This window comes from Solanum verrucosum, unplaced genomic scaffold (assembly GCF_900185275.1).
Source record: "Solanum verrucosum unplaced genomic scaffold, falcon-dt-bn FXZP01000181.1, whole genome shotgun sequence".
In the NCBI taxonomy this organism is placed as follows: Eukaryota; Viridiplantae; Streptophyta; class Magnoliopsida; order Solanales; family Solanaceae; genus Solanum; species Solanum verrucosum.
The window spans coordinates 213,746-240,000 of record NW_026020407.1 but is presented as its reverse complement, the minus strand read 5'-3'; the positions used below and the strand labels follow the sequence as shown (position 1 = coordinate 240,000).

Below are 26,255 nucleotides of genomic sequence, written 5' to 3'. Positions count from 1 at the left end.
TTGTAAGAGCTCTATGACTTTATTATTATCAATGACATTGATACTTAATTCCTTGAACTAGGAATAGATCTTATAAAGATCATCTTCCCCTTCATTTCACAACTTAGCCCTTGTTGACAAGGCAAGCAATCATCATCTGATAACATGTAATCTTCATGGTGAAGAGCTTTCAGATCTTCGCTTGTAGAGGATTCCTCATTGCTACTGTGTTCTGTTTCTGATTTTCCTGAATCAGAATTTAGCATAATTTTGCATAAAGATTCTTTAATGTTATCATCTATATCAAGGTTTTTTATTTTCTCCTTGACCCTACAATCTTTAGCATAATGACCAAATCTACCACACTTGTGTCAAGTATCTGATTTGCTAAATTTTGGTCTAGATTTATAAAATCTCTTATTTTCTCTATAAGGTTCGGCTCTTCTTTCTTTCTTCTCAGGATGTGCTCTTGGAAGAGCATGAGCGTATTATAACTAATAGTTATAATGGAAAGGAGATCTATGAATGGAACATAGATGGTTATACAGATACAACTGTTCATAGAATGTTTATGTATAGCACTATCTGTAAGGCAAACAAGAATAGTGACAAAACTATTATTGATATGATAACAGTAGGATTTACTGGCCAACTAAAAGGCCGGTGGGATAATTATCTGAATACAAAGCAAAGGGATAAGATTCTTCAAGCTGTTAAACAGGAAGGAAAGCAGAATCTGACTCAAAATGTGGTGTATACTCTCGTTCTTAATATCATAGAACATTTTTCAAAAAGATGGTCTGATAATAGTGAGACCATTAGAACCATGCTCCAGAATCTTAGGTGTAAGACTCTCACATCTTTCAGATTCTACAAAGATTTATTTCTTAGCAGATTTATGGAGTTACCAGAGTGTAATAGCTCTCATTGGAAATCCAAGTTTATAGATGGTTTACCAGCTCTTTTGCTGAAAGATTTAGAAAGACTCTTAGAGGAGATAGTCATAGTATTAACTATGATAGTTACACCTATGGAAAGCTCATAAGTGCTTGCATACAAGAAGGACTTGCTTTATGCAATGAAATCAAGTTGAATCAACAGATTAAAAGGCATAGTCTTAATGATAGACAACAGTTAGAAGAATTCTGCGAACAATTCGCTTTAGATATTCCTAAAGCGACCTCCAAGGATAAGAAGCATTCTTCTAAGAACAATATATTCTGAATGGGTGGATATCTCCCCTAAACTTATAAGTTTAGAACAAGATAATATATTCTTTGAGGGTATGTCTTTAATGTATTTTTTAATAGAATTCTCAATCCCTTGGATTATGAAATGGTCTGTAGAGGTTAATAATACCTTTGAAGGATTTCCATATTTACAAAGAACTTTTTATACAAAGTTTTGGAACAAATTAATACAAAAAGACCCATAGTTTCCACGGATCGTTCAATTTTACTCAAGGTGCCTTTACAAGTATAAACAATCCTGGCAAGATTAGTGAAAGTTTCTACTATCCGGGTCCTCACAGATGAAGAGAGCACATAAATATTTGATCAAAATGATAAAAAAAGAAGTTATCTATTCAATTTAATTATGAATTTCTCTTCTACAATAAAGTAATGTGCGATGAAAAAATGACCCATGGCAAATAATGTTCAGGTATCTGGATTCAGTTTCTTATACCACACCTTCTTATAGATATAGGATGCATTATGAGATGATACTCTCAGCAATAGGGTCTGGTGAATTTCAGCATTTTTACCCAGCCAATACAAAAAAAGTTTATAACTTTTCAAAAATTATTACAAAAAGAGTGATGGCTCCAGAAGAATGGGGAATGAGCCCCTTAAAAGAAAGGGATTATATCCATCTAGAACAAAAGGTAGCAGTAAAATAGTAGTACATCCTTTGGACAGGTTTTCTTGCATATTTTTTTGAGATTTTATTAATTTCATCAGAAAACTCCTTTTTATAACTACTTTCTCCTCCTGAAAAATCTTCAACCCCCAAAGGCTTCAAACTATAGCCTTTGAATCTTTTTTCTTAGAGACTTTCCAAATCCGAAAAGTCTTTTAGCTTAAAATCACCGATCTCCGAGGGAGGTTGAATACTGGTATTGGCTACTTTCTCTTTCCCTTTAGAATTGGAATTGAGTCTAGAAAGTAGTTTATCAACATTATCATGAATAGAAGTAGTATGTTCTCCCAATATGCTCATATAAATATTAACATAATTTTGCTGCTTGATCAGAATATTAATATGTTGAGCAGTAAGTAATGCAGTATTATATAATAATAATAATAATAATAATAATAATAATAATAATAATAATAATAATAATAATAAAGAATGTAAATCATGCACAAATACCCTAATTTTACATTTTGCCCCAATAATAATTAACCTATGGTTCAACCCATAAAGTTCCACAAAGAACTCACCCTTTGATTCTACGAAGAAAATGAATTACAGTTGAAAAAATGGATTTAAATCACTTGAGAGAAAAGTCTTGAAAAAATTACCCTTAGAGTTCTCTGATAGAATATTCTAAGTTATTGCCAAGATCAGCTGGAAAACAGACTTAAGCAAAGGTCACTATTAGCGAACCCATCCTTTGGTATAGCGAAGTCATGCAACTTTGCTACCTTCTATAGCGAAACCCCATTTTGTTCATTCTTTTTACTTAAGTCAATTCTCAACCCTCTGGGAACTAGCAATTGAATTAGAAACTTATTATGACTATTTTCTAAAGTTTTATTGTTCTTGAAATGATTAGTTCAAAATTATTTGTTTCTTGACTAGTTCTTTTAAAAGTTGGAGTTTTCCATGGGGCAAACATTAGACCAGCCCAAAGCTTAACCTAGGGTTCCATATTCAGTAATTGCTTATTGTAGTTCTAACTTTTATGTATTAAACTGGCTCTGAAACTCAGATGGATAAAAACCTGTAATCCCCATTTTTGAATGCATAAATGATTATTTCATTCTGTAGAATGCATCCAATTCACATGTCAAGTACATGTTACAATACAATACAATAAATCTATGGATCAACTTCTTGGATTGCAGTTTGTACATTGTGAGATTTGTTCTGTAATAAAGAAAATTCGACTCATATTACTATGTTATATTATTACATAAAGTCTCTTCATTGGGAATAATATAGATCACAGTCTGGAACCTTGATCTGCTTGAGAAAACTGCTGCCTCAATACCCTTCTCATGACTTTATTTGTTGCTGTTCTTGGTAGGGAAGGGAGAGGAACAATACTGGAAACCTGCACATATTGTTGTATTTAGATGAAACAATATATCCTAACGAACATGCAACCTTTCAGGCCTACGATGTACCTTGAACAATGGATTCAACTTCCTCTGCAAAGCTGTGTTGAAAGAAATCAACAAATTGACCAACTTTTGCTCCAAGTTATCTGAATCCTTGAACACGACTGCAATTACCAACTTCTCAGGTCCACCAGCAGCAGGTGGTACTCCAACTGCTGCTGTCTCTAGTATATTTTCATCTACTGCATTGCATATGCGCTCAATCTCAAGTGAACTCACCTGACAAATGGAATAGCAGAACTCTTAGGAAAGGAAATAATCCAGTATAAGTGGAATGCCTGACAACTCGAATGCCCATTCGTATGCATAGTTTACAGGGATCTTAATACTAAACAGATACTTTCGGATTCAATTTCGAGGCTACATGCAGACCTTTATACCCCCTAGGTTCATTGTATCATCTGCACGACCATGTGCATGGTAATATCCTTTGGAAGTACGTTCAAACACATCCCCGTGTCTTCTTAGAACCTGCGATACAAATAGTGCCAAACAAGATATTAGTAAAACTAAAATAGCTTAGACTACAGGATAATAATATGCATTACCTTTCCATTCAAAACAGGCATTCCTTTGAAGTAGATCTCATTATGGTCCGCGTTCAGCAGTGTACTTGAAGCTCCAAACATGAGAGGACCAAGGGCCAATTCACCAATCCCAGGAACATCTGATGGCTAAACAAAAGGAAAAATAATAGTTAAACTGTCCCAACTAGTGGAGAGAATGAACTACTGTCTCCCTACCGGTTATTGGCAATTCTCTCCTCATGAGCTAGCCTATGGGATTGATTGAGACTCGAGATTCATTTTTTTAACATGCTATCAAAATCAGGCCTATCCCTATTCTAGGTTCACCCGATTTTAGGCCTTATATTATACTGTCCATGTCCACGCACTGGATATCCAGTCATGGGCATGCAGGGAGGGGGGATATTAAGTTCCCTACATTGGGAGGGAACTATGTTGTCTCCTTATATAGTCTTGGGCAAACCTGATGGGGCCAAGCTTTGTCAAGCCATTAACTATAAGCCAAGCAAAGGGAGTTCAAGTACCTTAAAGGCTTGTTCATGAAGATGAAAGCCATGGGTCGAGTTATGGAGAAGTGAAGCTGAAGAAAGGAAAATCTCAAATTGGATCCCAGAAAGCCTTTTGGAACTACTGATGCAGCATCAGAATTTTCTGGTGCAGAGTACCATCTCCTATAACGACCCCCATAGTCATTTTTGTGATTTCTGTACATTTTGATGGTTGAATGAGGTTATCATTTTGGAAGGGTGGAAAGTTGAAAAAGTTTGACCACAATCAACATTCAATGAAGATGATCTCAGAATGGAATTAGCTAGATATAGTATGGCAGCAGGTATATACAGGTTCTAATTTTGGCCAGGTAGGAGGCATGTGCATCATCTCATTCATCTTTACATAGCATTGATATGGTGTGAACGTGATTGGGCATTGTGAATGTGGCTTACTTAGTCTTGTCTTGACTTGACTGTGATCTCAGATTACTTGGACTTGATCTCTAAGTGATTGTTGTTGACATTAGCTTTTAGTCCGCGTGTGTCTTCCTTAAAATGAGTTGTATATGTGAAAGATAGCGGAACAGGGCAGTTTAGGGTCAACCGTCGTCATCCCTTCAAATGTGGGTCGATCAACAATGTTGTTGAGTACTAGTGGATTTCACACTCACCCTTGCTTTCTTCGGCACCATTGTGTGCAGTTCTGAGCCGAGTTCCAATGGTCAGTGATTGTTCGCAGATTGAGTTTTCACTCGAGACTTTGAGGTAGTTGCTTGACTATGCTGCAACTTCTAGATCTCTTCTATCCTTAAACTTTCTTTTATGTTGTTTTTATTTCCAATATTGTCTAGACCAAGATTGTACTCCATGATTCGTAGAGGCTTGTACTAGTGACATCAGATTTTGGGGAGTCCATATCTAGTTCTGTATTTTCTTATGAATTTTATGAGAGGCTGAATTAGGTATTATTTCAGATTTATTTAATATTTTCTCATAATTGTGCTTCGACTTATGATTATATGTTTTGGGTTGCTTACCTATCAATGGGTTAGATAGGTGCCATCGCATCCCCGGTTTTTGGATCATGACTTGTCCACAGACACCATTCCCTATCACGGTGAAACCAGGCCTAACAGAAGTCTGAGATTGTGACAAGATGTCTGCTTAAGCGGAAGGTGCTGACTTTGAAAAGGTCCGCAAACGCGCCTTAAGAGTCCACTATCGAGAGGAAGTTTACCCAAGGCCGGACCATGATTGCACCACCGCAGATGCAACCTCGAGAATAACCTCAACATTTCCAACTTCCCTTTTTCAGTCTCATAATATTTCTAATCCCTAGCAGGAGATATTTTAGACTTTATTAGCTTCTTTTAAGCCGTAGTATTAATACCTTACTTCCTCAATTTAGTAGAGTTAGATTATATTGATATATGAACTTGGTAGGACAGTAGGCGTAGCTATTGGATCAATTCCAACTTAGTGAGGAAGCAAAGGGATTTGGCTATCTTCTTGATGGGTTCTATAGCTTAGGTACTAAGGTTCTAGTGTCGAAGGTAACTTTGTGGCCTTTCAATCTAGTTATTGTCTACTTTGTTGAATTTCCTTTGTGCCTAAATTCAATTTCCATCCTCTAAATTTCTTGTTATTGCCGATACATCAAATGCTGACTTTACGAGCTAGCATTTGGAGTTGAGTTAAGGTCAATTTTCTTAACAATCAGATTAAAATATCACAATAACAAGCAATAAGGGGATGTGAATGTTTTAAGATGTGGCCAAATAAAACAGTAATCTGAATGGTTTCTTTATGAGGAACCCAGACAGAAGTAGCAAGTTGAAGTTGCAAGAGACCTGATCACATTTGGTAAACACTCAACTCTCACTAGCTTAAGAACTTAATAGGCAAGCATAAAATGTGTCACATGATGTTAATTGCAGTTTGCTCTAGCAAATAATATTGATGTTCCAAATATAAGGTTGTATCGTGCTTACTATAGGAAACCCATCATCGCCAAGAATATGAAGACTACATCCCATGACTGCTGTGCTGAAAGCGGCTAAAGACTGGGGCTGCAACATTGACCCAGAGACAAAGGAGCCACCAATCTCTGTACCACCGCAATACTCGATTATCGGTTTATATTCAGCTCTTCCCATTAGCCAAAGATATTCATCCACGCTAGATACCTCACCAGTGGAGCCAAAGCAACTAGGATCATGTATGAACTACATTAAGCCCAAGAAAGGGAAAGGAAAAATAGTCTTGAGCAGAATTCATTTAATGTGCATATGCATAGGAAACATATTTGTTTTCATATAATATCAGTATTTTGAAATGTAAATTCATGAATCAACCATGTGCAAGCTTGCCCTGCAATTTCAGTCAACTTGGAAGGAAATAACAGGCAAGGAGATACAGAAATAGAAGTAAAACAAGGACGAAGATACCAATAGAGCTCTTCGTGAAACGAAAACATAATGAGAGAGTTGCTTAGAAACTACCGGATGGTCGACCAATCATAGCCATCAGGAGAATTTTTCGCTTTCCAAGTCCTCACTATACTTGGAATCACCCCAAGCATAGTTACTTTAGCATCCTGGTTAATTTGCAAGGGAGATTTTTCATGAGCATAAATAACTAAAGGTATTCAACATTTAAACAATGTAGGTTTGCGATGAATAAAAGATTTTAAAATACCATATCTATCAAATATTGTGATGCCTCGATTAGTTCACTTCTGTTGAGTTGGTGAGAACCCACAAGCTTAGCAATAAAATTATAAAATTGTAAAACTGTACATGCAATAGAGTGTTCTCTTTCTACTCGTCATTTTTTTCCTTTTCAATTAAATCTAGGAATTAAGAAACTTAGCCTGTCTAGTTTCCTGATAGTCCACCCAAAGTATAGTTGCAAGGCTAATGCACGTAGGAAGAGATAAAAGTAGGTTCAAAAGACAAATAAATAGATACCTTCCCTAGCTTACAATAAGAAAATACACCAGATTAGAAGATAACAAAGTAACATGATATTAGCTGACACAATTATCTCAAATGCATATAATTGTGATACAGAGTGATTTTCACCGAGTCATTCAACACGATAAAGGAGACCAAGGAAGTATAACAATCAAAGAAATTAACCTGTACAAACTTAGCAAAGCCAGAACCAAGGGGAGATCCATTATACAAGGCAATGGATGCCCCATTCAACAATGGAGCATAAACGAGCCAAGGTCCCATCATCCACCCAAGATTAGTCGGCCAAGCAACAACATCGCCATTTTTAATATCCATATGGCACCACCCATCAGCAGCCGCCTTGAAAGGTGTGAGGAGAGTCCATGGAATTGCCTTTGGATCTCCTGGACCATTTAGGATTTTAGTTGTGACCATTTATTCAATTGCTTCATTTGCGTTACCAATTCAATGAATTCTTGATAATCAATTGGTAAACATAAAGAGGATATTGTGCTGCCATTTCAGTTCGACAGTTGACTTGACTACTAAATTATCCGTTCTTGTTTAGAAAGAGGATATCTATATGTGAATGTAACAACCATATTGATGTGATTTCTTCAACCCTTAATTTGTTATGAAAAAAAGGATTCTACACCCACTCACCTCCCTCTCAACCTTCCCTCACAAAAGAAAGAGAAGTGTCAGTACCAAAACAGAAACAAGACAGGCAATTCCCTTGGAAACCCAAGAATCACACTAAACTGGAATCCAACATCATGTAAACCACCCCTGCAAGCACAACTTATACAAACACTCAGATCTTGCTTCCAACTTTGCACAACCACCTGCATATCACTCTTGACCCAAAATATTCTAGATTCTGAGTAGTACAAGCAGCCTTAGCAAAGTGTGGTCTTGCAGTTCTAGACTGGAGAAACATTTGGATGCTCTACAATCATGGGAGCTTTCTTGTTAGGTTAGGGTAATTTTCAAATATAAGCTGTACATCAGGCCTTCCTTTACACTATCCATTCCAAAGTACTATTTTCCCTCTTTATAGTGTTGTTCACGTGAGAGGCCCCAGTTTAATGATGCTACAGTGAGACATGAACCTTAAGTGTATTGGAACATCACGAGTCAGTTTAGTTATTTAGTCGTATTAAGTTTGAGCAGTCCCTATCCCTGTTTATTTAGGATTAAGTTTCAGCAGTTATTGTCTAGTTAGGTTTTATTACTTCAGTTCGTTTAGGAGCCTTTCCACTGTAATTCTATTTAAGCAACTTTCTGTCTTCATTAATATATTATCGTCTTTCAACTTATACCCAGTCATTATATGGTATCAGGGCTCTTCACGCTCAAACGAGAACGATCCAACTTTTTTTCCTTCCTTCTCCTCACACAGATCAGCAACAATGACCAATCCCAATGGGAACAACAATGGCAATAATCCAACAGTTGTCAATGCTGATAACACAATGGGTAGTAAAATAATCATTCAGTTCAATCCTGCTTCCCAACTACCCATTAAACTAAGCGGTGGTCACAACTTCGCCACTTGGAAAGCCCGATTCTCCATGCTTACGTATGGCTCCAACCTCTTTGGCCATCTCGATGGGACACTCTGGCACCCAATCGCACGATTGCACTCGGTACGAACATATCTCCTAATCCTGCCTTCTTACCTTTGTTCCGCCAAGACAAACTCATCCAGAATGCCCTTATGGCTTCTGTCGAACCCACTATTGCTTCTACTGTTGCTACCGCCGACTCGGCTAAATCAGCTTGGGATGCTTTGCATACCACTTACGCGAACAAGTCTCAAACTCAGCTCTTCAGTTTGCGTGATCAGCTTTCCCGTGTCACTAAGGACTCTCGCTCCATCACTGAATATCTTCACAATATTCGGTCCCTTTCAGATGAGTTAACCACTGTTGGTGCTCCTGTGTCCAATCCTGAACTCATAGTCAAAATACTAAGTGGTCTGGGGCCTGAGTTTCGAGAGATATCTTCTGCCATTCGTGCACGTGATACGACTATCCCTATGAGGAATTGTTTGAAAAACTACTAGACTATGAACTCTTCCTTCGCCACGAGGATGCTAAGAAGTTGTCCAGTCCTATCACTGCTGCAGCTGCCACTCCCACCAAAAACAACACCAATAATCGCAACAATCGCAGGCAGACAGCCAATTCTCAACAATGGCATCAGAACTCACGGCCAAATACTCCACCACACTGGCAGTCTAACTCAAATCCAAACGGCGTTACTCGTTGTCAACTATGTAACAGGATAGGCCACACCGCCAATGTTTGCCGCTCGAAGTCTCACAATCACTTTGAAACCAAAGCCAACTATGCAGCTAGGCTTACTGTTGCCACCACTCGGGCGCCACCCATCACATCACCACAGAGCCACACAACCTACAACCGTACCATAGTAACGAGGATGTCTCCATGGGTGATGGTAATACAATTCCTATTTCTCACACTAATTCTACTCAATTAAATGCATCAAATAATATTTTAAACTAACCCACACTCTCTGTGCTCCTTCCATTAAACGTAAGCTTCTCTCTGTTTCTAAATTTTGTCAAGACAATCTAAAGTCGATTGAATTTTTTCCTTTTGACTTTGTTGTGAAGGATTTGAAAACGCGGAAACCACTGGTGCACGGCCGGACCAAAAATGGACTGTATGAGTGGCCTGTCCCACCTCCCCAAGCTCACATGACCACTACATCCATTCCTCTCACTACTTGGTTCCAACGTCTTGGCCATCCTCACTCTAGAGTTCTTAGGTTTATTTTAAATACTCCCTCCGTCCCATTTTATATGTTATCCCTTTCTATAAATAGCTGGACCACAATACTTGTCATTTTATAAAATTTATGCATAAATTACCATATATTGCCAATCTGGAAAAGGTCTCAACCAGATCTCCAGTCATTCTTCTGTTTCATCCTTCTTCTTTTTCCGGTAAATTTCTGGTTCAGTTCTGATCAGAAAAGGTCTCAACCAGATCTCCAGTCATAAAGAGGAACTTTGTTCTTCTCTTTTTCTGTTTCGCGTTCTTTTCACCAATCACCTCTTTTTTGTATTTCATCTAGTTGTTGAAGCCATAATGTCAAAGAAAGGTGAATCTCTAATTGAAGTCTCCAAAAAGATTGAATCTTCAGGTGATATCAGATCAATGTTTCCCTCTATTTCAAGTTCTCCTGTTATTACTACTGTGAAGTTGGAAGGCAGTAATAATTACACACCGTGGTCTTCATCTGTTGAGATGTGGTTTATGGGACAAGGATATGAGGATCATTTAGTTAAAAATACCAGTGATATTGTTGCTAGTGAAAGGACTAAGTAGACTCAAATTGATGCTCAATTATGCAATCTTTTATGGAACTCTTTGGATCCTAAATTACTCAACCTATTTCAATCTTGTAAAACTTGCTATAAAGTTTGGACTAAAGCTAAGACTTTGTATACGAATGATATGCAACGTATATACAAAGTTGTCTCAGACTTAGTCCAACTTCAGCAGAATAATCAAGATATGGCAAGTTATTTAGGACAGATAAATACCTTGAAAGATCAATTCGATTCTCTCATGCCACTCTCTGAAAGTGTCACCACACAGGAGCAACAAAGAGATAAGTTCTTTATGGTTTTAGCACTGAAAGGACTTAGATCTGATCTGACACCGGTAAAAGATCAAATCTTGGCAAGTTCCTCAGTTCCTTCCTTAATCGATGTTTTAGCTCGATTATTGCGTATTGGTTCAGAAACAATTGAGACCAATAACGTTGAGACATCTATATTAGATGTGAAAAATGAAAATCCACAGGAACTAAATGTCCATCAAAGGGGGGACAGTAGGAACTCTAGACCCTATTACAACTATTGCAACAGGCCAGGCCATACTCGACAATCTTGTTGGAAATTGCATGGTCGACCACCGCGTACTAACAATCGGAGTACAACTCACATGGTTCAAAACCATAAAGACACAGATGGACAACTGGTCAATTCCATTACTTTGTCTGGAGCAGATTACAGTGACTACTTGCAGTATCAAGCAGCTACACGACAATCACCTTTATCTGGAACCTCACAAAATGGTAATTTTGTTGCTTGTCTAACTAGGTCTTCACCCACTTGCCCATGGATATTAGATTCCAGTGCATCTGATCATATCTCTGGTAATAAGAATCTTTTTTCAAATATCATTCATTCCACAACCCTGTCTGCAGTTACCCTTGCTAATGGATCAACAACTGCAGTAAACGGAATAGGGGACGTGCAACTTCTTCCCTCTATTTCCTTAAACTCGGTTTTATTTGCTCCTGAATGTTCAATTAATTTGATTTCTATTAGCAAATTAACGAAACACCTCAATTGCGGTGTCACTATTTTGGCTGACTATGTTGTTGTACAGGACCGGAAAACGGGGAAGATGATTGGAACAGGATATGAGTCACAGGGACTGTATTACATGTCAAAATCACCACCACCAGTTGCCTTCACTTCCACTACCTCAACAGACCTTCTCCACAACCGTCATGGTCACCCGATTCTTGCAAAACTTCAAAAATTAATTCCTAGTCTTTCCAATTTGTCTTCTTTTGAATGTGAGTCTTGTCAACTTAGGAAACATAGTCGCACTTTGTTTCCCAAAAGAGTCAATAACAGGGTTGCGTATATGTTTGATATTGTTCACTCAGATGTATGGGGCCCTAGTCGTGTTGTTTCAAGTTTAGGATTTCAGTATTTTATTGATGATATTTCCCGTTGCACATGGGTGTTTTTAATGAAAAACCGTTCCAAAGTATTCTCTATTTTTCAAAATTTTTATGTTGAGATAAGCAATCAATTTGGTGTTTCAATAAAGGTATTACGCAGTGATAATGCCAAGGAGTACTTATCATCTCCTTTTGCCAGTTTCATGTCATCTCAGGGAATCACTCACCAGGGAATCACTCACCAGACTTCTTGTGCATATACTCCTCAACAAAATGGGGTCGCTGAACGTAAAAATAGGCATCTCATTGAAACTGCTCGTACTTTACTTATACACCATCATGTTCCTCTTTGTTTTTGGGGGGATGCCGTTCTCACTGCTTGCTATTTGATAAATAGAATGCCCTCCACTGTGTTGCAACATCAAAGTCCTCACTCAATTCTCTTTCCAGGTCGAAATCCCTATCGTCTACCTTTGAGAGTGTTTGGATGTACTTGTTTTGTCCATGATCTAAGTACTAGAAATGACAAACTCCAACCAAAATCATTTAAGTGTGTATTCCTAGGATACTCTCGTCACCAAAAAGGTTACAAGTGCTATGATCCAAAAACATATAAATATTTTATCACTACAGATGTAACATTTTTTTGAAACATCTCCCTATTTTACACCAAGCACTACAAGCAAAAATTTAATTCCTCAAATTCTGCCAGTACCTATACTTCCTCTACCACAAGTCAATCTTCCAAACAACCCTCAAACCACTCATCCTCCTCTTCAAGTATACACCCGACGTGCTCGTCCTCTTAGTGATAACAATGATAATACTACTCCTAGTACAGATACATTAGTAGCTCCTGATGACTCATCTCTTGCTCCTTCGTCACCTGCTCCAGTCATGACTTGATCAGATGCAACAACCCCACCAATTGCCATACGCGAAGGTATACGTACTACTCAAAATCAACAACCAAGATATAACTGCTTAAGTTATCATCGGTTGTCCCCATTATATTATACCTTTGTAACTACCCTATCTACTGTACCTATACCAAAGATTGTTAGTAAAGCATTGGAACATCCAGGGTGGAGAGATGTTATGATCGAAGAGATGAATGCTTTACAGACAAATAACACTTGGGAATTGGTCCAGTTACTGAAGGGGAAATCTATTGTTGGAAGTCGATGGATTTATACCGTAAAGGTGGGTTCAAATGGAACAATTGATCGGCTGAAAGCTCGCCTTGTTGCCAAAGGGTACACACAGATTTATGGTTTTGACTATGGTGACACATTCTCTCCAGTTGCCAAAATTGCATCTGTCTGACTACTTATTTCCTTGGCAGCAATGCATCATTGGCCGCTTCATCAACTAGATATTAAGAATGCCTTTTTGCATGGTGAACTTGCTGAGGAAGTTTATATGGAGCAACCTCCTGGATTTGTTGCTCAGGGGGAGTCGAACTTAGTATGCCGTCTCAAGCGTTCTCTATATGGCCTCAAGCAATCTCCGAGAGATGGCTTGGCAGATTTTGCTCGGTTGTCCAACAATTTAGGATGTCTCGAAGTAAAGCAGATCACTCTGTTTTCTATCGACATAATGGCCCAGAAAAGAACATGTATTTGGTCGTTTATGTTGACGACATCGTCATAACTAGAAATGATCTAGAAGGAATATCTCAGCTAAAGAGGCATTTGTTCAGTCACTTTCAAACCAAAGATTTGGGGAAGTTAAAGTATTTTTTAGGAATTGAGGTAGCACAATCCAAGACAAGTATTGCTATCTCACAAAGAAAATATGCATTGGACATATTAGAGGAGACATGCATGTTAAATTGCAAACCTATTGACACTCCTATGGATCCAAACATCAAACTCATTCCTGGACAAGGGGAGCCATTGGAAGATCCTGGTAGATATTGAAGACTGGTTGGTAAATTGAATTATCTAACTATTACATGCCCGGATATTTCATTTGCAGTGTGGTTAGTCAGTTTCTCCAAGCTCCATATAAAGATCATTGGGATGCAGTAATTCGCATCCTCAGATACATCAAAAGAGCTCCAGGACAAGGATATTCTGATGCGGATTGGGCAGGTTCTCCAACGGATAGACGTTCTACTTCCGGGTATTGTGTCATGATTGGAGGCAATTTAATCTCTTGGAAAAGTAAAAAGCAAGATGTCGTTGCAAGATCTAGTGCAGAAGCAAAATATCGAGCTATGGCTCTTGCTACATCCAAGCTTATTTGGTTGAAACAACTTCTTCAAGAGTTGAAATGTGTTGAATTCAAACTGATGAAGCTTATATGTGATATTCAGGCTGCTCTTCATATTGCCTCAAATCCAGTTTTCCATGAAAGAACAAAACATATAGAGGTGGATTGTCATTTCATTAGGCAAAAGATTGAGTCCGGATGCATTGCCACCGGCATTGTTTGTTCAGATGACCAATTGGCAGATATTCTTACCAAGTCCCTTAGAGGAACTCGGGTTGAATACATTTGCAGCAAGCTTGGAGTATATGACATGTACGCTTCAGCTTGAGGGGGAGTGTTAAGATATTGTCAAAGAGTATTCAACTATTAGATTGTGTAAGATAATAGTCAAGTATTGTAGGTAATGTGTAATAGTCAAATATTGTAGGTATTATAGGTATGGTAGGTAACCTATCAGGGATATGCTCCTGACCTTTTGTGTCTAGCTTTGTGTATATATTCTAGGTGCAATCTATCATTTTGAGTATGAAGTGAAATACACTTGCATCATTATCACAAATAAAGCCCATCAGCATCCTTTTTCCCAACTCTCACTGCGTAGCTCTAAGCCTCTTCAAATTATTTTTAGTGATTTATGGGGGCCATCACCGATTTTATCTCTTGATAAGAAGCTATATTATTGTATTTTTGTTGACCAATATACTAAATATACTTGGCTCTATACATTAACAAAAAAAGATGAAGTTAAAGAGATCTTTCAAAATTTCCATCCTTTGATGGAAAAACATTTTGACACCAAAATTTTATCACTTTACACTGATGGCGGAGGAGAGTATCAAAGTCTTGACTCCTATCTTTCACTTCACGGCATTGAACACCTTATACGCCTCAATGAGTTGCACTTGCAGAACGACGACATCGCCATATCATTGAAACTGCAAGAACACTCTTACATGAGGCGTCCCTTCCCACCCAATTTTGGACTTTCGCGTGTCACCACACTGTCTACCTCATCAACCATCTGCCAACCTCCCACCTAGATAATAAATCCCCATTCCAAAAATTACTTGGAAAATCACGTGATTATAGTTCTCAAATTTAAACATGATTAATATTATTTGAGACATTTCTCTTCTTTACACTTGTGTGTGGTGACTATGGATTTATCATATAACTTTATAAGAACGATACTTTAAGAGGTAGAATTAATGATTAACTTAATATATTTGGTTTCTACTTAAGTAAATTAAAGAAGGTAATTAGTCTTATACTAATTGTTGTCTCTAATTTCACCGAAATAAAGGTCTAGATCACTTTTTGATCGAAGTTCTTGAATTAACTATATTAGTATCATAATTAGTTTTAATCCGCTAATTTGAATATTAAGATCATTTAGGGTTCCTAGCACTTTATCTTGAAATTTAGGGATTTATTCACAAATTTCACATATCTTTCAATTAAGGTCTTTAATCATTGTACTTTTGCTTCCGCGTAATTTTCTTGTTTATTCAAGTAACCCGATTCTTACAAAATTCCAATGCCTAGAGGGAATTAAAGTCGAGCTCTCTCTTATTTTCTCCTCCACTTCACATTATCATCGTAACAAGTATGCGTCAATCTCAGCACTCACCTTCCTCATTATTGTACCACCTTAAACCACAGTAGACTAGGGCAAGTAACTTCCCTAATGCTATGAGTTAAGTCATTATTGCCTTCCACTTCCTTTCAGGCTCTAGATTGTCCTTACTCTAGAATCTTGATCCTATTTTCTTCCTAAAAAAAAAAAAAAAACTCAATCCTGTTTTCACACAATGATATCCCCAGCTTTATTATTATGGAAGTGACATGCAGTTCAAACAAAAACCAAAATGCATATTGGCATGAAAGAATTGGACATAAGTTTTACTTCTACTACACCTGTTGTGCCAGATGAGAACAGAATGTTCGTAAATGCATCAATAGGTTGTTCAACAGCAACAAACTCAAGTCCCCTGCATTACAAACAACTAGCATTCAATGGGAAATGTGCGTAACATTTTGTAAATGAACATATAGTCAGAGATGACAAAAGTAGACTTGTTTTTTTATAATCTAGCTAAGAAGGTGGAGTAGGGGTTAGGCTCTGACCCCTACCATTGTTGAAAGCAAGTTAGGAAAGATTACAAAACAAGAAGGGAGACATTTGTCGATACCTCCATAATTACAAGCTAAGAGTGGACAAGCCCACCCAGTTATGTTTGAGGTCATATAGAAGATGTAAGCCTATTGTAAATTTCCTAAACTAAGTCCTGTGCGATGATTCCTCTCCTTAACACTAGAAAACAATTAGGAGGTTGCAAACGAAGATGAAACATGTGTTGACGATTAGTATCCTTGAAGAAATCTAAACAAACCTATCTAGTTATCCAAAATGATCAAGATAGAATTCTGAGGGTATCTACTTCCTTCCTCTTGTCAACGAGGCTTAACAAATTCTGATTGGCCCCTCCACTAAATTTTTTAATATCCTCTTGGGGATAAATTACACCATCAATGCCGCATCTTTTTATTTACTCTTGCACCGGCTCTTGTCCTTCCTGCATTCTGATTGATCTAGGCCCAAAGGTGGTAGTAATATCATGTGTTAATTTATCATGTAAATTTCTGATTGTTCTATTTCTATTCCCTTTCTCCGTTACTCCCCTTGTATTCTTAGCTCAGGGCAATGCGGATGGAACTCATCTTACACACTTCTTAATGCTTAGAAGAAGAAGTTGATACAACATTCCAAACTCTGACCCAATTCATTGGTAACAATTAAGTATGACAAAATAAAGAACAAGCACTATATTGTCCTTTTCCTAGATTAAACATGTACAAACAAATGATAAGAATCTCTGTGGCAGGAGTTCTTACTTGGAATCTTTCACTCTGTCTAAAAAGTCAGGCCAAGAGATGTCACCATCACGTAATTCTATGCTCAAGCTGGAGGCTCTATTGGGAATCACAATTGCCATCGGTGAATGAGCTTCAACAACACGACTGTAGTTTTCAACAAGTGAGTCAAGAAAGAGAAGACATGAAAAAAAGGGAAATGCATAATTTACTACTGGCGCTAGCAGTTAAGCTTGCATGAACCTCGATACAGTTCATAATGTCTGAAGCAGAAAGAGAGGAGAGAGATGACCTGTACAAGGGTATCTTTTTTTCTCCGCGGGGAATAAAATCCTGTACACATCATTGACAGAACGAAATTAAACAAGAAAAGCACCAATAAATAGTAATAACAAACAAATGGGAAGCAAAATGAGTGCAGCTGCATATGCCAAAAGGAGTTAATAAGAATGAGGAATAATGATTTGTACCAAATTTCACCATTTGAATTTTGTTGAACTTAAGGAATAAAATCTAAAATAAGTACAATTTGATCATAGGGGAGTCCATAAGAAGCAATGATCAAATAATAGAGCCACAAAATAGTGTTTCTGCACTGGATACTCCCATGAATGTTAATCCAACTAGATTTTTGGAAGCCTATCCTTAAAATACTGGAGCTCTTTGGAAATTCTCCAAATGCCCTTAATAGAGAAAATTAGACAAAAAAGACCCAACGTTCATGAGTATGAAGAGTTTACTTCTCCACGATCAAACTGTTTTATTTTTTCGAAGTATTAAAAATGAAGCCATAACAAATTTGCTGGAAGCTAATATTTGAAACATTCCTACATTTCTTTATATATGTATTATTTTTTTAGAATAAAAGAAAAAGTGTTTACCAGCTTTGAGTCTCAAATGAAGTTCTTTCATCATTTTAACGCATCAACTGGACTTTACACGCTTAACAAACTAAATTCTCCAAAAAGATTTAAAAATAATGAAACAACATAAATTGATTAGGAGACTGCTTCATAAATCTTCCTGATCATCTGTACGTGTATTGGTTATATCCAATACTATCATATCTAAATATTTTAAGAAGATATCAACCCATGATTTTACAACCGGTCTGCTGTCCTGCTAATTTGGTCTCACATATGATCTTCATATATTGCCTAATTTAATCTAAAATAGAAACACAATATTTTTTAGAACTCATTTGTATCCACTTCTTTAATGCATATTATAGTTACATTTTTAAACATTTTTTCCTCAATTCTTCGTTAATTTTGGGTTATTATCTGATAAATTGTTGAATGACCGACTATAAAACCACCCAATACCATAAGATTTTGAATGTCGTACTATGTTATCTGGTGCATCAAAATCAATGCACTAGTGTGGGTCCTGCCTTCACAACCCTGTCTTTTCTTAGTGTAGAACTGCTAGCATAGGAAGGAGCTAGAAACTTGAATTCATCCAATGAAATTCTAATGACCTTAAAAGATAACATATATATGATACAATAGCTAAAAAAAAATATCCTCATTCAATAAATAGAGCACCTGAGTAAAAATTGCTTTTGCTTTTGATAAGATGAGCCTTGTCGAAATTTCACTTGGGGCAAAACTATCAGCAATGGACACAACTACATAACCAGCAAGAACAATAGCCAAGTAGATCACCACAGAATTAACATCCATCGGCATATCTATAGCTATGGCAGATCCTTTCTCCAAACCCAGGCTTTCAAGAGCATATGCAACTTCCCTGTAATAACTGTGAGTGTTAGAATAGAATAGGAAAACACAATCCTACACAAACTAGGAATAGTTTATAGTCTCCTATTTGGTAAGAAATTGTATTATATAGTGTCTATAAATAGGGTTCTCTATGTAATTATTACAACAACAATTCAATAATATTCTTTCCTTATATTTCTCACATGGTATCAGAGCATTGGTGAGAAAAAAAAAAAAAAAAAAGGAAGTCAGAATCCGGTGACTGTCAACGGCTGGTTTGCATTGTTGTCTCGTTTTACAAGTGTAGTGCAACAACCCACACCACCATGAGGTGCGGAACACTCAGGCAAGCAAACCCCAATGAGCTCCTCTGAGTTTCACCGAATCACGCACCACCAGGAGTTCCAGGGTCGCGTCACCACGCGCAACACGCGCAGGCGCGTGCGACACTTTCCGACCAATTTTTTTCATTGAGGTCGCCTCTCCATTCCGAGGCAGACTGTATATTTATTTTCTTATTCCGACTAGTTTCGGGCAGTCAGACCTAATTTCCGACGACTGCACCTTTTTTTTTCCAGATTCTGACCAGCCTTATTTTTTTCCTCTCTCTAAATTCATAATATGTCTTTAGGGATTGATATTTTTGGCTCCAAGAATATAGGTAGTTCAAGTGCTATGATCACTTCAGAACCATTAATGGGAAGCTCAAACTATTTAGCCTGGGCTTCCTCGATTGAGTTATGGTGCAAGGGGCAAGGCGTTCATGATCACTTAACCAACAATACTTGTGTGGTAGATGAAAAGGCAAAGGCTAGTGAGACAGATAATAACGTCAAAGCACAATGGGAGAAGGTTGATGCTCAATTATGTAGTCTCCTATGGCGATCTATCGATTCCAAGTTGATGCTCTTGTTTCGCTCATCCCAAACATGTTATTCAGTTTGGGAAAAGACTCGTGCTTTATATACTAATGATATATCTCGATTCTATGATGTGATATCTAGAATGACTAGCTTAAAGAAACAAGAATCCCATGTCTACTTACTTGGGTCAGGTACAATCAGTCATGGAGGAATTTGACACGTTGATGCCAATCACTACAAATGTGGACAAACAACAAGAACACAGACAGACGTTGTTTCTAGTTCTTACACTTGCTGGACTCTCTACTGACCATGATTCAGTGCATGATCAGATTTTAGCTAGTCCTACAATTCCTACGGTTGATGAATTATTCTCTCGTCTACTTCGTATTGCCGCGCCTCCCAGCCACAAAGTAGTTTCATCACTGACCTTTGATTCCTCTGCTCTCGCATCTCAAACCATAGAAAAACGAGTATATCAATCTATGGAGAATCGACGAGGAGGAGGTCGTCTTGGAAAACCTCGATCCAAGTGTAGTTATTGTCATAAGTCTGGACACACTCGTGACATATGTCATAATTTGCATGGTCCACCACCCAGTTATGATCCTGCTACTCTAAAGGAATATAATGAGTTCCTTCGTAATCGTGCAAGTAAGCATACATCTTCACAAGAAGCATTTGTTGCTCCGCCTGATCGACCATCCCATAATGCTCATATTGCTCAATCAGAATATGATGAGTTCCTTCAATATCGAGCAAGTAAGCAAACGTCTACACAAGTAGCTTCGGTTGTTCAACATGATGTTGTTGTTGCGGGTAATTCTTTGGCTTGTGTTTCACAGTTTAATACTCATGGATCATGGGTCATGGACTCGGGCGCTTCTGATCATGTTTCTGGTAACAAATCACTTCTGTCAGATATTGTTTATTCACAATCTCTTCCTGCTATTACTTTGGCCAATGGGATACAAACAAAACCAAAAGGGGTTGGAAAAGCCACACCCTTATCTTCTGTCACTCTAGACTCTGTTCTTTCTGTCCCTGGTTCCCCTTTTAATTTGGCATCTGTTAGTCGTTTGACACGTGCCCTACATTGTGGCATAACCTTTTCTGATGATTTTTTTCTCATGCAGGACCGCAGTACGGGACAGACGATTAGCACAGGACATGAATCACAAGGCCTTTACTATCTTACCTCTTCAAATTCCTTCACAGCATGCTCTGTTACAGATCCTCCGAACCTCATTCACAAACGTTTGGGACATCCGAGTCTATCTAAACTGCAACAGATGGTGCCTAGTTTATCTAGTTTGTCCAAATTAGATCGTGAGTCGTGTCAATTTGGGAAACACACTCGTGCCACATTTTCATGTGGTATTGAGGGTCGTTCAGAGTCTATTTTTTCATTAGTTCATTCTGATGTTTGGGGTCCTAGTAGAGTTAGTTCCACCTTAGGATTTCGTTATTTTGTTAGTTTCATTGATGATTATTCGAGATGTACTTGGGTTTTCTTAATGAAAGATCGTTCTGAGTTATTTTCTATATTCAAAAGTTTCTTTGCTGAAATAAAAAATCAGTTTGGTGTTTCTATTAGTACTTTTCGTAGTGATAATGCCTTAAAATACTTAACATCCTAGTTTCAGGAGTTTATGTCTCACCAAGGAATTATTCACCAAACATCTTGTCCATACAGTCCTCAACAAAATGGTGTAGCGGAAAGAAAGAATAGGCATCTCATTGAGACTGCTCGCACTCTCCTCATTGAATCCCATGTTCCGCTGTGTTTTTGGGGTGATGCAGTCCCTTCATCTTGTTATTTAACTAATAGAATGCCCTCATCTTCTATTTCGAACCAGGTTCCACATTCCATACTATATCCACAGTCACATCTCTATTCTATCCCTCCTCGTGTATTTGGTTGCAAATGCTTTGTTCATAACTTAGCCCCAGGAAAAGATAAATTAGCTCCTCGTGCTCTTAAATGTCTTTCTTGGTTACTCTTGAGTTCAAAAAGGGTATCGTTGCTATTCACATGATCTCTGCCGATTATTTATGTCTGCCGATGTAACATTCCTTGAATCTCAACCTTACTACACATCTTCTAATCATCTTGATATCTCTGAGGTCTTACCTGTATCGACTTTTGAGGGACCTACGGTATCTTCTCCATCTCCAGTTATAGTGCCACCACTCCTAACTTATCATCGACGTCCACATCTAGTAATAGTCTCAAATGATTCATGTCATGCGCCGGACCCTGCTCCCACTGTGGCCTTGCCCCCTGATAGCCAATTGATTGCATTTCAGAAAGGTATACGATCTACTCAAAATACTAATCCCCTTTATACTTTCTTGAGTTATCATCGTTTATCTTCACCCCATTATGCCTTTGTATCATCTTTGTCCTCTATTTCCATCCCTAAGACTACAGGAGAAACACTTTCTCATTCTGGATGGAGGCAGGCTATGGTTGATTAGATGTCTGCTTTACATTCGAGTGGTACTTGGGAGCTTGTCTCCCTTCCTACAGGTAAGTCTATTGTTGGTTGTCGTTGGGTTTATGCGGTCAAAATTGGTCCAGATGGTCAAGTCGATCGGCTTAAGGCTCACCTTGTTGCTAAAGGGTATACTCAGATATTTGGGCTAGATTATAGTGACACTTTCGCTCCTGTGGCCAAAATAGCATCAGTCCATCTTTTTCTATCTATGGTTGTCGTTCGTCATTGGCCTCTTCATCAGTTGGACATTAAGAATGCTTTTCTACATGGTGATCTTGAGGAAGAAGTCTATATGGAGCAACCACCTGGTTTTGTTGCTCAGGGGGAGTCTAGAAGCCTTGTATGTCGATTGCGTCGGTCACTATATGGTCTGAAACAGTCTCCTCGAGCTTGGTTTGGAAAGTTCAGCACAGTAATTCAGAAGTTTGGCATGACTCGTAGTGGCGCTGATCACTCTGTGTTTTATCAGCATTCAGCACCAAATCTGTGTATTTATTTGGTTGTTTACGTTGATGATATCGTTATCACCGGCAATGATCAAGTTGGTATCGCTAATTTGAAGCAGTATCTCTTTCAGCATTTCCAAACTAAAGACCTTGGCAGATTGAAGTATTTTCTTGGTATTGAGGTTGCTCAGTCTAGATCAGGTATTGTTATTTCTCAACGCAAGTATGCTTTAGACATTCTTAAGGAGACAGGTATGATGGGATGTAAACCCATTGACACTCCTATGGATCCGAATGTTAAACTCCTCCCAGGACAGGGGGAGCAACTCAGTAATCCTGAAAGGTATAGACGGTTGGTTGGAAAGTTGAATTACCTCACTGTGACTAGACCAGACATCTCTTTTCCTGTGAGTGTTGTAAGTCAGTTTATGACTTCTCCTTGTGATAGTCATTGGGATGCAGTTGTTCGTATTCTGCGATATATAAAGTCAGCTCCTGGTAAAGGACTACTCTTCGAGGATCAAGGCCATGAGCATATCACCGGATATACAGACGTTGATTGGGCAAGATCACCCTTTGATAGACGTTCTACATCCGGATATTGTGTTTTAGTTGGAGGTAATTTGGTGTCATGGAAGAGTAAGAAACAAAGTATGGTTGCTCGATCCAGTGCAGAAGCAGAATATCGAGCAATGGCTATAGCAACTTGTGAGCTAGTTTGGATCAAACAGTTGCTTGGAGAACTGAAGTTTGGAGAAACCGGTCATATGGAACTTGTGTGTGATAATCAAGCGGCCTTCATATCGCATCAAATCCAGTGTTTCATGAGAGGACTAAGCACATTGAGATTGATTGTCACTTTGTAATAGGAAAGATACTCTCAGGAGATATTGTTACCAAATTTGTGAAGTCAAATGATTTGCAGATATCTTCACCAAGTCTCTTACCGGTCCTCGTATTAATTACATTTGTAGCAAGCTAGGTACATATAATTTGTATGCACCAGCTTGAGGGGGAGTGTTAGAATAGAATAGGAAAACACAATTCTACACAAACTAGGAATAGTTTATAGTCTCCTATTTGGTAAGGAATTGTATTATATAGTGTCTATAAATAGGGTTCTCTATGTAATTATTACAACAACAATTCAATAATATTCTTTCCTTATATTTCTCACAGTGAGAAAGGTGATGGTTCAGAGATTTCAATAACTTGGTTGAACGCATAGTGAAGGACGTACCTCATACATGAAACCACTAGGCATAGAACAATATAAAAAGATATGAAACGGGTAAGTTGGATTCATTTAGGAAGTTGGTGATTCGCTGCTACTTCATCCTCCCCACCCCTCTTTTGACCTAGTTACTAATAGAAAGTTGAACAAACAAGACCTTGATGAACTTTAAATTAAATCTTATTGCTCACAAAATTGGTGGTTTTTGGTATTTTCATGTAGTTGACTGCATCCTAAATCTACAACTTTTATTTAGAGAAGATGTAATCATTTCATAATATCATATCAAAGCTGATCTAGCAACCCTTGTAAATTGAACTACATCAATTCGTAGAGAAAATAATTAACAACACCGATGTATCTTACCAAACTGATTCACGTAACTCCTGACAGGTCATCTTTTCAACAGGTGCTTCATCATTTCCTTCACTTCGCCATATTATGGCTACATCACTTAAAGTCCTCTTTCTTAAACTGAGGCAATTCTTCGCTGGATTCACTCGTGCTCCAGGAAGCCACTGACCACCTGGATGAGATGGACTCTCCCGTAAAATACATTCAGGGGGAACTGAAAATGAAATATTCATTTCTTCCAATATGGTTTTCCAAAATACCTAGCAAAATAAGTGATTGAGCAGGAAACAAGAGAGTCAACAAACACATGATTCCTTATTAGCATCAAAAGCACAACATAAGTCCAATGTTCATGACTTCGACCTCAAATTAGATTCAACCTAACCTACCTCTTGGTCGGAGACTGAAAATCTCTGAAAATCTGAGAAGCTAGAAATTGGGTCTTCATATTTTGATCCCAAGAACTCCTTTTCACGTCTTTCCAAAAGTTGACCAATATTTGTCAACCTTGCAGTTTTTTCTGTTCCAGAAAAGATGAAATCAAAATAACATTTATAACAAATTCAAACAAATTTAAGTTCCCGGGAATTCTATGCCACTATAATTATTTCCATACACTGCACACAACAAATGCAAAATCTACCCAGTTAGGAGCAGTTGGAAAAGGATCACCATTCACTTATCAACAGAAAGTAAGAACAAAGCAAAGGGGAGATCATCATTCAAGTATACCAGTAATATGGAAAATTGTCATGATATTTTGAAATCCAATACACCTTTCGACAACCAAACCCACAAAACCATGTCGCATGATGGTACACTCATCCATTAGTTCCAAATTATTACTATTTTTCAGTTAGATGTCTTTCTAGCATCCAGTTAAGCATCTTTAATTCAAATTCTTAAACATAACACCATATTTTTCATATGTACATTGATAAAACTTAGCCTATGTGAGCTCCACAAGCATAGTCAGTCACAAATCCAGATAAAACACAGGCAATCATGAAGTGTAAAAATAGTCAAATTAATATTCCATAAAAATGATCAAATCAAAGCTCAAAGAAAGGGAAGAGGGACTAACGGGTCGGGTAACCAGGCAGGCGGGTCAGGCCCAAAATCCTTGTAGCAGCCATAGTACATCATCTGATGGAAAGAGAAAGGAAGGCTTGGGGTGAGTAGTTCTTTGGAGATATGGTACCATGTTTGGGGAGTGGCAGACCCGTAATTACGAACAATCCGGTTCAGTTCTCCGTGAAGTTTCCCGGCGAGTTCAGTGTGTATTCCGAGAGCTTCGACGTCGGCGACGGTGACGGAATCTAAGGTTTTGTAATTCTCATTAGCCATAACCTACAGAGTCCACATCCACTTGTGAGCGATTGATTACACATAAATTAGAGCAAATGGCGAATCAAACAGCTTGGAGATGAATGATGAGGAGTTGTTAGATGAAGAGAAACCAAACTACTATTACTACCTGTAAAGCTTTATTTTTAATTTGAATGACTGATTGGAAACGTGTAGGTGGCTGCCAAATACTCCCTTCCTTTCCCGTGCAATTTTTAACTTGACATATCTATTAAGAAAATAATAATTGATAATATTTAATTTATTATTCTTTTTTTTTCTAATACTAATTGTACACTTTACATATTTCTTAAAAAATTATAATTAGAAAAGATAATTTTACTATATCACATTTTGAATATTATAAATATCGTGGCTTGAAAAATACAATTAGAAAATGACTATAATTAATGATGAGGTTAAATTAGAAACTAATAGTTAATTTTATGAAATGGACAATTATTGTTGGACATCCCAGAATAATATAGTGGACAATTATTGTTGGACGGAGAAAATAACATTAATTTTCTAAATAAATTAAGAATATAATAGATACAAAAATATTGTCTTTTCTGAATTTTTCAAAAATGACTAGTGAAAAGGGAAAGTAAAAAATCAAAATTAGATAAGTAAAAAATAGAGAAAGTATAATCATTTGTT

General features: G+C 37.6%; 1 protein-coding gene across 2 annotated transcripts; it reads right to left on the bottom strand.

Moving 5' to 3' along the window:
- Nucleotides 1-3,123: 3,123 nt before the first annotated feature.
- LOC125840520 (probable acyl-activating enzyme 17, peroxisomal) lies at nt 3,124-25,706 on the bottom strand. Of its 2 annotated transcripts, XM_049519489.1 has the most exons (14): nt 25,333-25,706; nt 24,638-24,767; nt 24,261-24,508; nt 18,674-18,878; nt 17,419-17,459; nt 17,148-17,273; nt 16,170-16,243; nt 7,485-7,705; nt 6,846-6,940; nt 6,336-6,552; nt 3,875-4,000; nt 3,699-3,797; nt 3,333-3,545; nt 3,124-3,259 (listed from the first exon to the last, which is right to left on the bottom strand). In XM_049519489.1, exons 1-14 carry the CDS (start codon nt 25,593-25,595, stop codon nt 3,149-3,151), a joined length of 2,169 nt encoding a protein of 722 aa, XP_049375446.1. In that variant the 5' UTR covers nt 25,596-25,706; the 3' UTR covers nt 3,124-3,148. The 2 variants fall into 2 exon arrangements, with proteins under 2 accessions (XP_049375446.1, XP_049375447.1); XM_049519490.1 differs by lacking the exon at nt 25,333-25,706 and having other exon boundaries at nt 24,261-24,420.
- Between the last annotated feature and the right edge of the window lie 549 nt (nt 25,707-26,255).